General features: G+C 35.2%; 2 protein-coding genes across 2 annotated transcripts in view; one reads left to right on the forward strand and one right to left on the reverse strand.

Moving 5' to 3' along the window:
- The window catches only part of LOC129952788 (myb-like protein Q), a 275,661-nt gene extending 266,889 nt beyond the window's left edge, over positions 1 to 8,772 (reverse strand). The window contains exon 1 of the mRNA XM_056065612.1: positions 6,387 to 8,772. Coding sequence (XP_055921587.1) covers positions 6,387 to 7,325 — 939 coding nt within the window. The 5' untranslated portion in view covers positions 7,326 to 8,772. The remainder of the gene's footprint in view (positions 1 to 6,386) is intronic.
- Positions 8,773 to 11,506: 2,734 nt separating this feature from the next.
- Positions 11,507 to 13,965, forward strand: LOC129951450 (ATP-dependent DNA helicase PIF1). Its single transcript, XM_056063593.1, has 3 exons — positions 11,507 to 12,483; positions 12,553 to 12,713; positions 12,784 to 13,965. Exons 1-3 carry the CDS (start codon positions 11,706 to 11,708, stop codon positions 13,813 to 13,815), a joined length of 1,971 nt encoding a protein of 656 aa, XP_055919568.1. The 5' UTR covers positions 11,507 to 11,705; the 3' UTR covers positions 13,816 to 13,965.
- The last annotated feature ends 1,069 nt before the right edge of the window (positions 13,966 to 15,034 follow it).

Consider the following 15,034-nt stretch of genomic DNA (forward strand, 5'->3'; position numbering starts at 1 on the left):
TGTAAAAACGTCACATTTCCTTTTGAACTATTTTCATTAACCTAGTTTTAAACTCAATAAACTAAACAACAAAATGAAGATAAGTTCATAGTTTTATACTCATGTCAACAGTAAACAAACAGGTCTACATATTCTATAAAAACAATAAACTAATTACAGTATTAAACTGATAATAAGGCAAAACAATGTGCACCTATTTTTGATATTTCACATTTTATTAAAAAGACACAAAAAAAAAAACAAATAAACAAAATATAATCTCGAAAACAAGATTAAACAACGCTTTTATTAAAACAAAATATGGCAAAATAAGTCTTTGAACTGTGACAGATAAGGTTGCGTTCACACTCTTTTTGAATCTCTTCTTCTATATCTGGCGTCTCTTACACACTTTTTGTGCTTACGTAAATTGGTTTATTTTGAATTCTTAATGAAATCAAAACCACACTACGAAATTAATAGAAACAGATAATAAAATAAAGACATTTGGCTAATTGATTTATATATGTGGCTATTTAAATAAAATCTCTCTCTCTCTAAAAACAGAAGAAGATAAAATATTATGAGACAAAAAAGTCATAGTGTGAATATGTTTAATAAGTCATACATATGTATATTCGATTGAGGAATTCCACGCGGTCTGTCTACCCCTCTCTCTGTTATATTATTTTTTTTTCTTATAAAGAAAATTAAATATCGAATGACCCAAAAGGTGAACCTATGTCTAGCCAGCCGGCACCACATCGCATCTAACACACTCATTTCTGTACAAACATACCTAATATCTGCCTTCTGACGTTTCTGCACTCTCCATCTCCTTCTCTAACATTCATTCAATCGAAAGCAACTTTTGTGTGTCGTCGCGACTCGCGACTCCGCCATATATAAGCAAGCTGCCTCTTGCCATACCAAAACTATTCCCTCGAAACTATTAAATGTAATTTTTTTTCTATCTCGGCTTCTTAACATTTACTGCGGCACAAGAGTTACTGTGCAACCCCGCTTCGTCGTCGTCGTTATGGTACGTACCTACCTACCTACATAGTATATCATATATAAAAACAGATTGCATGCCCCCTCTGGCGTCTAATATGGGAAGCTCATGCTCAACTCATACTGTACACCACTTACTAGGTCGATTCGATACTTCAGTTTTTGCTGGAGTAAAATTGACGAGCTTTGTATTTTCAAACATTTTTCTCTTCACTTTTTTTTCAAAGTCTGACGTATGGGCTTCTGGTCTGGGTCGGCTAGGCGCGCACTGAAACTGACTGAATGATAGTGCTTGTAAATTCCACTTTAACAGGTTGTGTCTAGTCGCTATTAGTAATTTTAATTGAATGCTTTAGGGGGTTTACAAAATGAAGTATACATAGGTATAAACGGTAACGGTGTAGTGTAGAAGGGATGGGGGTATAAAAGTCGGTGAGGTATGTATTTATGTAGTTTTGATGGTAAAGCAGACTGAGGCACTGAGGTGTTTTGTTTTTAATTGACTGTAAATGTCATTTGTCATCTTATAAAAAAATATGGGGAAATGGATCAAAAAGCTTATGATAATTCTTGTGTTGTATAGTAACTTTTTCATTTGGTTCATTGAAATTTAAATAGATTGATTTAGATGGGGAAAAATGGCGATGGCATTTTATAATCCTTAAGATTAATTTGAACTAAATCAATTTTTAAAACGTCAACTCTCATTCAATTCTTAAAAAAAAAAATAGTAAAATATCTGCCGAATGAAATAAGATCCAGTTTAAGTGATAAGACGTCAAATTGAGTTGACTTAAAACAATTTAAATGTGAACACCGCCAAAAGAAACACATATTTGACAACTTGGGTCTGTTCGATACTTTAAAAGGAAACCCCCTTGGGCAATGATCACATTGAGTTATTTTGAGGTGACTTATTTTGACATTCCATTTTTTATCTTGATATCTCTTATTTAACAACAAACATGTCTGGCTCACTTTAAATCTTCTTTAAATGTCAAATTTGAAAAAAGTTACAATTATGAAAAGTCAAAAGAAGTCGTCTCAAAAGACTCCAATGTAAACACCGCCTTTTAAAGATCCGAAACAGATCAAATATGATGATTTAAATTTGACAACACTTAAAAAGACGGAAATAATCATAGAACAGTTCTGTTTGTGTCCTGTTTGAAGAATTACCATTTTTAAACAATCATAAAATTGAAATTTACATAACTTGCAATTAAGAAAATGACAGATTTGTTATTTATTTTAACAATTATATGAGTCCTTTTTCCAGACAGCAAAGAATAATATTCCATACAAATGTTCAAAAGAACGCGCGACACTGAATTTAATATCAAACATAAAATAACTTTGATTGCTGAATGATTTCAAAGGTTTGTTTGTTTTATTCATCCTTAAATTAAAACGTGTTTTATGAAAAATGTTTGGTTAACCAAATAATACTTTTAAGAAATATCAAATTCTATGTCACGGGATAGACAACTGATAACAAGAAAAACAAATAAGAAAGCTAAGAATCATTGTTATTTTAAATAAATATGTACAATTAAGCAAATAGTAATCGGATGCTTTTAAGTATTAGAAACCCACAATAACATCGAAGTCCATATCATATCTATACTTAGCATACATAAGATAAATTGACACGCTTTTCCAATGTCGCACGTTTTTGATACACTATACTAATCATATTGTACCAAAAAAACAACAATTCGACGCCAGGCAGACAGCCAGCGCCAGCAAACAACAGCGGTGACGTAGTGGGTGTGTTTTATTAATGACATAACAATTTTTATGAAATCAAGAAAAGGCCCAAAACGGAATTTATAATTATTAACAGATGGGAGTATAATCGTATAAGATTAGTCTACGGAATGTTTACCATAGATTCTTTTTTTTTGGTAGCTTATATCGCTCTTAATTGAAGCTAAACTATATATTTTCGGTAAGGTAATGCGTAACATAGTTTTTCGTAGGTGGATTTTATTAACATTAATAATATAATCATTAACCGGCATTAAAGACGAACAAGAATTCAGTACTGAATGTTGTCACCGGAGACGTCTTTTTTTACGTTTCTTCTCTAAACGGAAACAAGTGGGCTATATAAATGGTGAAAATAGGGCAAAGAATCTTAATGGCATTGAGGGAGCAAAGGTAGATCTCCATAACAACACTAGCGTCATCCTCATTGTTTGTTTGAAAAATTAAAAATAAGATTTATGGCGCTAGACAGATTTTTAACACCCATTCAACACTTTAGTGTGAGCTGTGCTTTTTTACTGTATTTTATTTTCGTTCGTTTAAGCACGTGTGTTGTTATGGAGTGTAAATAATGGTAGTTTAGATTTTACGACGATGTAAGGGCTAAAGGTGGGAGAAAATGTTATTAAAATAGAGTACGTATTAAATTACACTGTGACTCTTTGAGTTCGTGAACCGAAATGTGAGCACATGAAAGAAATCTCAAATAATGCAACTTTTAAGCTTTTTTGTTTTAAATTTCGAATTTTTTGTTATTATTTTAACAAAGGTCGTTTTTATTACACAAAAGAATGGCATTGTAATAACAGATCTTTTGACGTTTAAGCTTATGTATAAATTTTCTTTTTTATAGGTAACTCTCTCTCTCTCTCTTTCTTTTGACGTTTTAATTTCTTTTTTATTAAAGTATAACCACGTTAATTTGATTATTTTACATAATCGTGTCGAACATAGAATAAAATGGGCAATTCAGATTTCTGACCCATGATTACATGTGCAGTTTGGTGTTTTATGGTTAACAATTTTAAGTATCTCTTAAACATGACAACCTTGTTATATATAGTTGTGAATTACTTAAAATTGGTCTTTAATGTCAAATGATTGTAGGTAAAAAAGTAATTAATTAAAATTTAACAAGACTGTTAATATTGTTTGAGCATATTTTTTACTTTGTTGGTTGTGTCTATAAAGCTCTTGATTTAAAGTAATACTCCATGTTTTTGGTTTGACAGATTCAAATCTCGTGACGTTTATTCATTGACAGATAAGCTAATTTCACAAGATTTCTTATTTCCCAAAATTGAAGAAAAGAATGACGTTTGACAGAGACAAATACAATTTTTTCTAATCTAAACAAAGATTTTATTAACTAATAGAATCAGTAATATATTATGCATTAATTATCTTTCAAAACAGGTGTGTGGTAAATATCTGTTAATATTTTAATAATGTACTTTCAATATTAGAGATTAGAAACATATATGGGGTTAGTTACTATCGAAAAGGTACTTAATTTTTATGTCACACACGAATATTTTTTGTTTGAGTAGACTTTCTGTGTGTACAAAAGATATCGCCATTTTTATTGACGTAAGTTATCGCAAACAAAATATAATTGTTATCTTGGTATTTTTTTATTAAAATAGATTTTTATCAAGAATGTAGGTAGGTAATTGTAAAGGAATATTTCAAGTAGTTTCTGCTAACACAAACAGAGTATAATCTTAGTCCCGGTTAACTTTAGGATTGGCATAAGTGAGTAAGGTTCTGGTTTTGGTCTTTTGGGGGCCTAAAAAAGTTACCTGTTAAATGATTTTTAAGAAAGAAAAACGAATGCGTACAAACACAATTTAATGCTCTTCTTTTTTTGTATGATAGGGGTGTAAAAAGAAAACGATTTTTTGAAGCAAAAGTCACCTGTCAACTGTTAAATTATACTTCAACTAGAAACAGTGTTGCCAATTTGAAAACAATTAATTTGTATTAATAGTTTATGCAAAGTTAAATGAAATCATATTACAAAAAAAATGACATGCATATGACATTAACCAATTTCATAACTATTATTCCTTGTCGCTCAAAAATACATCAGCCATAAAAAAAGCCATCATCACCAGCTTGTGCATCGAATGACGTTGTATAGTTCATGATAGGTCAATGTCCCAGTTAATGCAAGGGAATTCCTCTTGACTCCTGAAACTCATACAACCTCTTGCTACCTACTTCCTTCCTACAATCGTTATATTTTCCTTTCTGATTGTCTTCATTGAATTTTGACAACAACATTTATCCATTCACCCAATTCTATCACTTAGGTACTTTTGTAGTAATACGTAAATCTCACCCTTAATTCAAAAAATTACAGACAACCAGTCAGCTTTTTGGGACAGACGTTAGACAACCGACGAGACAATGGAACAAGTTGAGGTATACTCCTATGTCCTGAATAAAAGTAAGAACTTATGTATGTAGGTTGGAATATTACAAAGAATCCCGTACCCGTTACCTAACATAACAACAATACCTTTGCGAGACAATTTGTATTCTTTACAATCCACAATTCACTATAAAACGAGGATCATAAATAAATACAAACAAGAAAAAAAGGAAAAACAATAGAAAAACGATAAACAAGGACGAAGGACGAAAGACGAAAGAAGAGTGAGTGCGTTTAAATGAAAATTCATTGTAAAACTATAGAAAGACGGAATTATGGTTATGTGGCGCACAACACAATTTTCAGGTAACAAAACCGCAACGGTTCAATGACCCTCCTCCTTGTTGTTGATTTTTATTGTTTTGTGCACGTTTTTGTTTTTGTTTTTTGAATGAATATAAAAATAGTTAGGATGAGATGTGCCAATGATCATCATATCTTTATAATAGGTACAACAGATTAGATTTCTTTATTGTTGACCAAACGAGATATTTATGACAAAGGTTGGTTGAATGAATAGTGACAGTTTGCTTCTATTTGTCATATTGCATAAGTTCATGTAACTAATCATTATGACAGTTTTTCAATGGGTTAGGGGACTTTTTGTTTGTGTTGTTTACTTGGGTCGTCGTCGTCTTCGTCTGGTTTATAAAAGCAGCTGCTTTTTGATGTCAGTCGTCTATAAAAATGTTTACAGTCTTACTAAAAAGAACCCATAAAAGCTTTAAACAGTTATGAATTGAAGAATTTTACGCTTAAATTGAAAGAGGAAAACTTGGCTTATTCCGGTTTTCATTGAACTTTTTGAAACCAACAAAATTAAATTTACTGTAGTCAGTTTTCTTTTGTGATATTAAAATTGAATTTATAATCAACGAAATTGCTTAATTTATATGTAAATTACAGAGACAATCGTTTTCTAGCCTAGTAGGTACGGAGCTTCACAAAAAAAAAACATTCTAGTCGCCATTTTTATTAATTAGTATGAAATAAACATGGCAACACTTTTTTTGAATATTCCAAACTGAACTGTCACTAATCTGTCGAATCTTTTTTATGGTGATATAACACTGATTTCGTTTGCAAAAATACTTTAATTTTAAGGTTTTTCTTATTCAAAGTGAGATGTTTACTTTTCCTTTGTTTTCTTCTATTTAAATAGACTTAATACAAATCATAAAATTACCTTTCTTTTTAAATAGCTCAGATCTCGCTGCGCCTTGAGCGTCTCCTTTCGCTCCATCTCCTTTAGTTCGTCCAAAATCTTTGTGTATTTCTCTCGATTTTCCACATCTAGCGCCACATGCAGATATTCATGCCAATTCCTCGAATCGAAGCCCCAATGGCATGTGCGATTCTCTTGCTGCCGATGCACGTGTCCGACAAATTTTTGCGGTGTAAACCAACCCTTACACTCAATGCACACAATACAAGCTGGCTTCATATACGAATACATATCGGGCGTGCAGATACCTTCGCTCTTGCCAAAACACCGATGATAGACCTTAAACGAAATAGCACCCTTCGGAATGTCATCTATCGCATATTGGTGCCGATCAGCGGCCCGATGTAACAGCGCCGCACACAAACGCTCTGCATCGGTGCGTGTTATCAAACCACTCGCTTTCACATCCGACGGCAGAATTTTGGCCGCCTTGAATTCCATTAACTGATCTGGGGTGCATTGCGAGCAGAAAATACCCAATTCGTCAAATATTCGATTTATCTGATCGAGTGTAAAATCCGCAAGCACATTGTTTAGAAATTGTGGCAAACACAATCGCAGCTCACCGCCCAATGAAAAACATCCAATTGTCTTGCCCTCGAGACGTGTCTCATACAACTCACCGCGTCCTGTATCCGCTGCCGTCAAAATCGGCTGCGGCAGTTCAGGCGGCGGCGGAGGTGGAACTATCAATGTTGGTGATTCATTGACATCCAGCGGCTCCGGAGAGCTGAGAATCTCCTTTTTGATTATTGTCGTCGGGCTGCCAGCAGAACTGGCGGCAGCGGCTGCTGCTGCAGCAGCCACCAATGATTGTCCAGGACCCTGTAAGCTTTTTGTCGCACTACTTTGGTACGTTTTCAGTACGGTGCGAATGTTTTGCGTTACGTATTCGGTCATATTTTTCTCAAAAAAACAAAAAAAAATATTACTCAAATTTTTTTGTTTCGAATTCGATTTTCGAACTTTAAATTTATTTGTCTTTTTATTTTGTTTTATTTGACAGTTGACATTTCGAAACTTATGGCGTTTTTTCTTATGTCAAATTCTACTTTTTCAAACAAAAAAATGCCAAATTTCCCGTCGGTAAAACAACGATCCCATAAAGACGAAATTCACGTGAAATTTTGTTTCGTGAATAAAAAAAAAAAAAACAACAAACAACCGAAACGACAAACTTTTATGGTTTTTTTTATTTGTTTGTTCTCACTCACCAAAAACGCGAAAAGTTCATCCAAGGCAAGGAGAGACGATTTAACAAAAAAAAGGAGAAAAATAAATAAAATACGAAAATTTATTTTGTATTTTTAGAGCAACACACACGTTCTTTTATTTATTCTTGGTGTTTCGTGATTCTGCTCTCACTCGTTGGTTCTTTTCTTTATTTTCTGTTTTCGGTTTTCCTTTAAAAGAATTTGTTGGCTTTATTTTTTACTTAAATTTATTTTTTCACTTAATTTTTTTCCTTATATATATTTTTGCAGGAATTCACTTCGAGAAAAAGACAATTTTCGTAGTTGCGTCAAATTGGGGTATGGTAACACTTCTTCGTCCGTCCTTACTTCTTACCGTCATTTAATTTAATTTTCAAGTTAAACGATCCCATTGCAATCGGAACGGCAACCGGACTTGCACTTGGGTATTTAAAAACTGATTCTGAATCTGATTGACATTTAAACCAGTGCATCAGCATCATATCCATTGCAAAAGGGGTTAACACCTTTTTTTCTTCCAACTACGAAAAACTGACAACAAAATTACCCGAGGATTGACTCCAATTCACTTTTATTTTAATTTTATTGAAATTTAATTCCCAATCACATTAATCACATTATTTGGGGATATTTCGTTTTGTTACTCAGGATTCAATAATTCCCTGAATTTTCATGCGTTTGACGAGTATTTCACATTTTCCGAACGCACACTTTTCCTCAGTGAAAAAAGGAAAAACTCTTTTTTATTTTTATTGATAATAGATTTTGAGAGGCAAAGGCAACCAACAACAACAAAATAAAAAGCGATTGTGGGGGAGGCGAAGTTTGACAGCTCGCCGTCTGGACGGTTGAGTACACCGACACACAGGGGAGTGGAGGTGGAGTTGCAAAGCACCGCGTTCGCGTTCAGCTACTAAACAAATAAATAAAGAAATGCTCGCACGTCGCTCGTTCACGTCCACGTTCAGGTGGTGAGCTTTTTTTCCTTTATTTTTGCACAGAATGACAGAAAAAATAAAAACTTTTTTATTACATAAAATTTTTCTCCGTGATTTCCACTTTTAAGACAGAAAGAAAATAATTTATATATTTCTTCACACGACAGAGAGACGACAACGGCAAACGGCAACGAAACGACGACGACGACGATGTAGACAGACGACAAACTTACGAAGGCTATACGCCGCGATTGGGGTACAGCAGCAGCGGCAGCAGAGACAGCGACCAGCAAAAATAATAAAAGCAAAAACACATCGGCGGAGGATTCTAATTGGAGATAAAAAAGAATAAATTTTAAAGAAAAAAACACCAAACCAACGAAACGACGAAAGAACGGAAAGAAAGAAGAACAACACTGAGTAGAGTATAGAGAGGATATAAGAGAAGCGAATTATAGTGTTCGTTCCTTTAATTTTTATTTTTATAAATATATAAATTATAATATTGTAGTTATTGTCGTTATAACTTTTGGTTTATTTATTTTTGTTTTTGTAATTTTCTTGCGAAATCAATTATTTATATTACGTTACGCGATAAACGAGAACGACGACGACAGTCACAGTGACCACGGCACGGCGGCGACGATGACAGATAGCATTTTGTTCTTCTCTGTGATATTACCAAAACATGTCTATTGCATGAGAATCTCATTTGAACATCGCAAACTGTCGCTTTTGCTAAAAAATGCCACAGTGCGAGCGAGTGCACTCGTTTGCTTTGCGACAATTTTAATGCTAGTGTGGGTATGGAAAGAGGATAGCCGATATAGTGTGTTGAGGGTGATGTGTTCTAAGTGAAAGGGAGATGTTTAGATTTTCGAGGGTAGTGTGTTTGTGTTCTTAGAATGAGACAGCATTATTTTGTGTGTAAAGATACATGCCGTGTGTCGGTGTTTCTTTTGCGAGGATGTGTGTGAGAAATGTTGGCGGCGGCGAGCGGCGACAGCGATAACTTTTGCTGGCTGGCGCTGGCTGAGAAAACAAGCATGGCCGGCGTTTGTCATTGCATAAGGATTAGTGAATTGGTTGGGTTTTTTGGGTGGCAGTGGCTGCGGCAGAGGCAGACTAGCAGAGGCAGTAGTTGGCAGCAGATAATGGAGAGGGAGACAGGGAATTGCTGAATTGTTTTGGTGTGCGTGTGCGGCCGCGGAGACGGCATTGGATTTTTTTGCTACTGTGTGTCGGTCAGATTTTTGTCTTTTGTTTTTGAATATAATTTATTTTGTTTTTCTGCAAAAACCGTCTGCGGCGTTGCCGGTTTGAATTGGATTTTGAAGGAGTGTGTTCGGAGAGTAAATTTATATTTGAAAATTGGGTCTGTTTGGAAAATTGATATTTGGTTTCCAAGAACGTTTTACTCTTACTGATAAAATTGAAAGTTAAACAGTTTTGGAATTGTTAAATTACTTGACATGACTTATCTTGATGTTTGAAAATTCGAACTTTTGACGTTTTGATATATTTCTTTTTGAAATTTCACAGACTTATAAATTTTAATGATTTAAAGAAGGTTGAATACGATTTCATCACAAATTCTTGAAAATCTCAATTAAATTGTGAGATTTAAACAAAAAAAAAACAAAATGGAGTGTCAAATCTTTGACATAATACAATTTCTTCAAGGTTGTGCACGTTTTGTCATTTTTGACATTTAAATCATAGTAAAAAAGGACTATTAGGCCTCAACGAAGGGAATCCGTACAAATGGCAAACAAAAAAAGTTCAAGAGCTATCTTCAAAAAAAAACATTTGTTTCCCAAAATTTGAAGTTCTTGAGAAGTTGTGGTAGTCTTGAACTCGTAGTCAATATTGTAGTTTCAAAATTAATGGTTGAATTGATTTAAAATTGCGGTTACACGTGTAAAATAAATATATATACTTTAGATGCTAACTCACCCTCAAAATGTGGGTACAAATTTGTTTTCTCTCAAAAAATTTAAATTTAAATTTAAATTTTCTGTTAAAAATTTAATTTAATTTTGTTGTTTTATTTTTATTTTCAAATTTAATTTTATATTTTTATCAATTGCCAAGTCTACTCTGGCTCAAAGGAAGAATAAGAGTGACAAAAAAGAGGGAATACTCTTTGTCCCAAGCGTCAAACACTCGTCGATGATGTTTTACTATTCGAACCAAAAATACTCCAGTTACTTGCATTTAATGGAGTACTTTTGACTTACATGAGCTTACATTTTGAACAACAAATTATAATAGGGGTGGTTTACATTTAGAACAAAAATTTATAAAAAATGTCACTGGTGTCAATTTGAAAATGTGATTTGTACGAAGGTTTTTGTGTATTTTAACAAAAAATTAAACTCACTCAATAAGGAATCGAAGTGTGATTTCCTTTTTAGTTAATATTACCAAAATCTCTTATGTTATAGATTAGTTCTGTCGTTTCAGTTTTGCGAACTTGAAAACTGTCAGAAAACTTGGCAAATGTCAGGTGCTTATTTTTACATTTAATCTATTTTTGAGCTGAGCTTTGTTTTTAAACTAGTAATTTTGGCAAACTACCCTTCGTTTTGTCTCTTGAGTAGAAATGAGGTAATGGAACAAACTTCAAAATAAGACACCTTATAACCAGCATACGTATACTTTTTGCAAAACTGACATTATTTTGACATCAAACATTCTGGAAAAAAATGATTTTTCTTTTATTTTCCGTAACTGTTAAAATATATCTCACAATAGTTGTAATTGTTTAAAATTAAAACAACATTTTTTGAGAAAAAATCGATATTGCTTTAGTAGTTTCTAGATCTTCCGCTTGAGTAACAAAATCGGTTCGAAGAAAAAACGCTATCTCTTTCTCAATTTTTTTATTCGACACATTTAGTTATTTTCAATTGCAACCAACTTCAAGCTTAAACAAATGACAGCTGGATGGAAGTTTTCCTTTTTAAAATAACCAGTTTCGAGTTTGGCGCGTTTTCATTCACAATTTCATTTTTTCTTTTTCCATTTTCCCATCCGATCCCTCATTTGCCTTTGTTCCACGTATTAATAGAACAGGTGCCCGCGAAAAAAATCACAAATTCATTAAAATTTAGTTAAAATACGAAATGGATCTAAACGACGCCGTCCTCACCTGTGCGGTAAACATCCAATGGACTAATTCCGTTGGAGTAACAGGACGAAAATTGGTCTACCGCACCGCAACCCTCCGTCTGGTTCGCAATGAACTCCGAGAAATCTTCATTGAAGTGTCCACAGAAAAGTCGAAACCCATAAAATTCAAATTAAAAGACGTCATGATCCATAAGAAGTTCATGAACGAGGGGAAGTGTACGTTCAATTTCAAAGCCGAAAATTGTTCCATGTATCTGTCCAACGCACCTCCTGGCACACTCATGAACTTCCTACGGATTGTGTTTATCAAGTTAAATGGATCCCCAAATGAAAACCTTGACGAGGCTACGATGCAGAAAAAACTAAGAGCCCATCTCTTATCCGGGAAACCGAGTACTTTCGAGGAAGTCAGTCCGGTGACAACCGCTGAAATGGTGATGGCCAGAAAAGCTGCCGGTGTATCCAAATCCACTGTGACCACGCCCTCCCCAAAAGCCGTCAAGAAACGAAGGTTCGATGAGCTCCGCTCAGGCGAGAATTCCGCCCCGGCAGCTAAGAAACTCTACCAACCCTCCCCGCTGACCGAGGAGAGTGTAAAACTCTGCCAGGAGCAGACTGAAGTCTTGCAAGCCTGCGTTGCTGGCAAGAATATATTCTTCACTGGATCTGCCGGGACAGGCAAGAGTTTCCTTCTGAAGAAAATCATCTCCGCCTTGCCCCCAGACGGAACTGTGGCTACGGCCTCAACGGGTGTGGCAGCTTGTTTAATTGGTAAGTTTCTTAAGTCATCTCTTTTTGTTTTTGGAACGAGGAACACTCATGGTTTTTCTATTTTTTCAGGGGGTGTTACTTTGCATGCATTTGCTGGAATTGGCGGCGGAGATGCTAGCATAGCACGGTGCATAGAGTTGGCATCCCGGCCTGTGTCCTCGTCGAACTGGAGGAAGTGCAAAAGACTGATTATTGACGAAATATCAATGGTAGATGGATTGTTCTTTGAGGTGAGTAATTTTATATCTTCATTTTTATTGGAAATTGCAACTTTTGTGTGTTCTCTTTCTTTGTGTTTAGAAAATCGAAACCGTAGCGCGTCACGTTCGCAAGAATGACCGTCCTTTTGGAGGAATTCAATTGATTCTCTGTGGGGACTTCCTCCAGCTTCCTCCCGTTGTCAAACGAGACGAATCAAACGCCCAACGCTTTTGTTTCCAATCACCGGCCTGGGAAAAGTGCATCGAGCGTGTCTTTGAACTGAAAGAAGTCCATCGTCAAAGTGACCCGGAGTTTGTGAGAATTCTCAATCATTTGCGCATTGGACACGTCAATGAGGACATAACCAAGCGTCTCATGACCACGTCGAAACAGAAAATCGAAGGCAATGGCATTTTGGCAACCCAATTGTGTTCCCACACCAACGACGCCAACTCGATAAACGAATCGAAGCTGGAAAATCTCGAAGGCGAAAAGGTCCTCTTCAAGGCCGAGGACAGTGATGCCAGCATGTCAAAGCAGCTCGATGGCCTCGTCCAGGCTCCGTCGCAGTTATATTTGAAGATCAATGCCCAAGTTATGTTGTTGAAGAACATCAACATAGCAAATGGGTTGGTGAATGGAGCCCGAGGGGTTGTGGTTCGCATCGATCGGGGAGTTCCCACAGTTCGATTCAAGAACAACCAAGAATACGTGTGCAAGCATGAGAAATGGATGATCAAGACTGCCACTGGAGGCAATGTCACTCGCCGACAGGTTCCCCTCAAACTCGCCTGGGCTTTCTCCATTCACAAGTCACAAGGGCTCACCCTCGATTGTGTTGAGATGTCTCTATCCAAAGTATTCGAAGCCGGACAGGCTTATGTTGCTCTAAGTCGTGCCAAGAGTTTGGACAGTGTGAGAATTCTGGACTTTGATCCGAAACAAGTTTGGGCCAATCCGATGGTGTTGCAATTTTATAAATTATTCCGACGACGTTTACACGACACAACAATGATTCCACTTGGCAATAAGAATGCAAAAGCAAAGAAAGAAAATGCGGGAGGTGGCGCCGGAGCTTTAGCGAAGTTTAAGAAGAGTCTCATGAACAAACCATTGGTGTCGATTGGTTAAATTCATTTTATTTAGTAAAATTCTAGTATAGTATATTCGTAAGTTGAGAGAGAGAAATATATGTATTTTTTAACAAATTGTATTTTTGAGATCGGACAATGAACAATTTTGGGAATAAAGCTAAATATTTCACTTTTGAACGCGTAAAAAGTTAGTTCTTGAATTCTTTGGATGCGAAAAGCCAAAAGTTGAAGGAATTTTAAGGAATCAAGTAAACGTTTAAATAAATTTTGAAAATTTCTTTGGTCTTGACAAATTAAGTCGGTAAAATCAATCTTAAGAGAAAAAGATAGCTTGTCTGTTTCGTCGATTTTAAAACGGGAACATGTTTGAGTAGAAAACACTACTTGATATTTACTTCTCAGGACATGTGACAATTGTGCTGTATCTGCTTTTTTCTTTAGTTAAGGAACGATTTCCTAAGAGGTGTTGTTAAAAGCTGGCACATCAATCCTACCTTCTAGCTCTTATTCGGGGAACCCCCCACTCTCTAAATCTCAATTGCACTTACGTTCCTTTGTTCAAAGGTCATGGAAACGCTAATCAATTGTTAACATAAGAAACACCTCAATGACCGGCAGTATGGCTTTCGTCCACTGGTAATCTCATGGCTTACCTCACCGAACAGTGGAACAAATCTTAACATCGTTTTGGAGAAAGTTAGGTTATTGCACTTGATATTTCAGAAGCATTTACTAGAACTTGGCACCAGGATCTCTTAAGGCAAATACGTGCCTTCAGTTTTGACAAATCGCTAATTTGTTTAATTTTTAAAAGCAACGAAATAAATTATGGTGTGCCTTAGGGCTCTGTTTTCTCTCCGACACTCTTTCTTATTTTTATTAATGATTTCCTATCTGAGACTTCAAACCAACTTACCTTCTTCGCCGACGATACTAGTCAGCATTAACAATCTAGATGCTCTTCGGATGTGGATCTTTAATGGCAACGTATGATAAACTCATTAAGTTCTGAACTAAACAATACTGTTAAATAGAGAATCAAATTATAATAACGGAAAGTAAACACATTAAAAGATACTTTTCATGGCATTAAAGAAAGATGCTCACCAAAGATCAATAGTGAAATTGTAACCACAGGAAACTACAATCTGCGACACGCATATGCATGTGGTCTGATTATTGTTTCTGAAACGATGACAAAAAGGAACGCGAAAAATCCTAAGAACCCGAGAAATCGAAAATTTTCAAACCAATAC

Source organism: Eupeodes corollae, chromosome 3, assembly GCF_945859685.1.
Source record: "Eupeodes corollae chromosome 3, idEupCoro1.1, whole genome shotgun sequence".
In the NCBI taxonomy this organism is placed as follows: Eukaryota; Metazoa; Arthropoda; class Insecta; order Diptera; family Syrphidae; genus Eupeodes; species Eupeodes corollae.

What these genes read in the sequence shown, in the direction of transcription:
- LOC129951450 (XM_056063593.1), top strand. Translation starts at nt 11,706, where the DNA reads ATGGATCTAAACGACGCCGTCCTCACCTGTGCGGTAAACATCCAATGG. An exon ending in TGTGGCAGCTTGTTTAATTG is followed by an intron (nt 12,484 to 12,552) that starts GTAAGTTTCTTA and finishes CTATTTTTTCAG; the next exon opens with GGGGTGTTACTTTGCATGCA. An exon ending in TAGATGGATTGTTCTTTGAG is followed by an intron (nt 12,714 to 12,783) that starts GTGAGTAATTTT and finishes CTTTGTGTTTAG; the next exon opens with AAAATCGAAACCGTAGCGCG.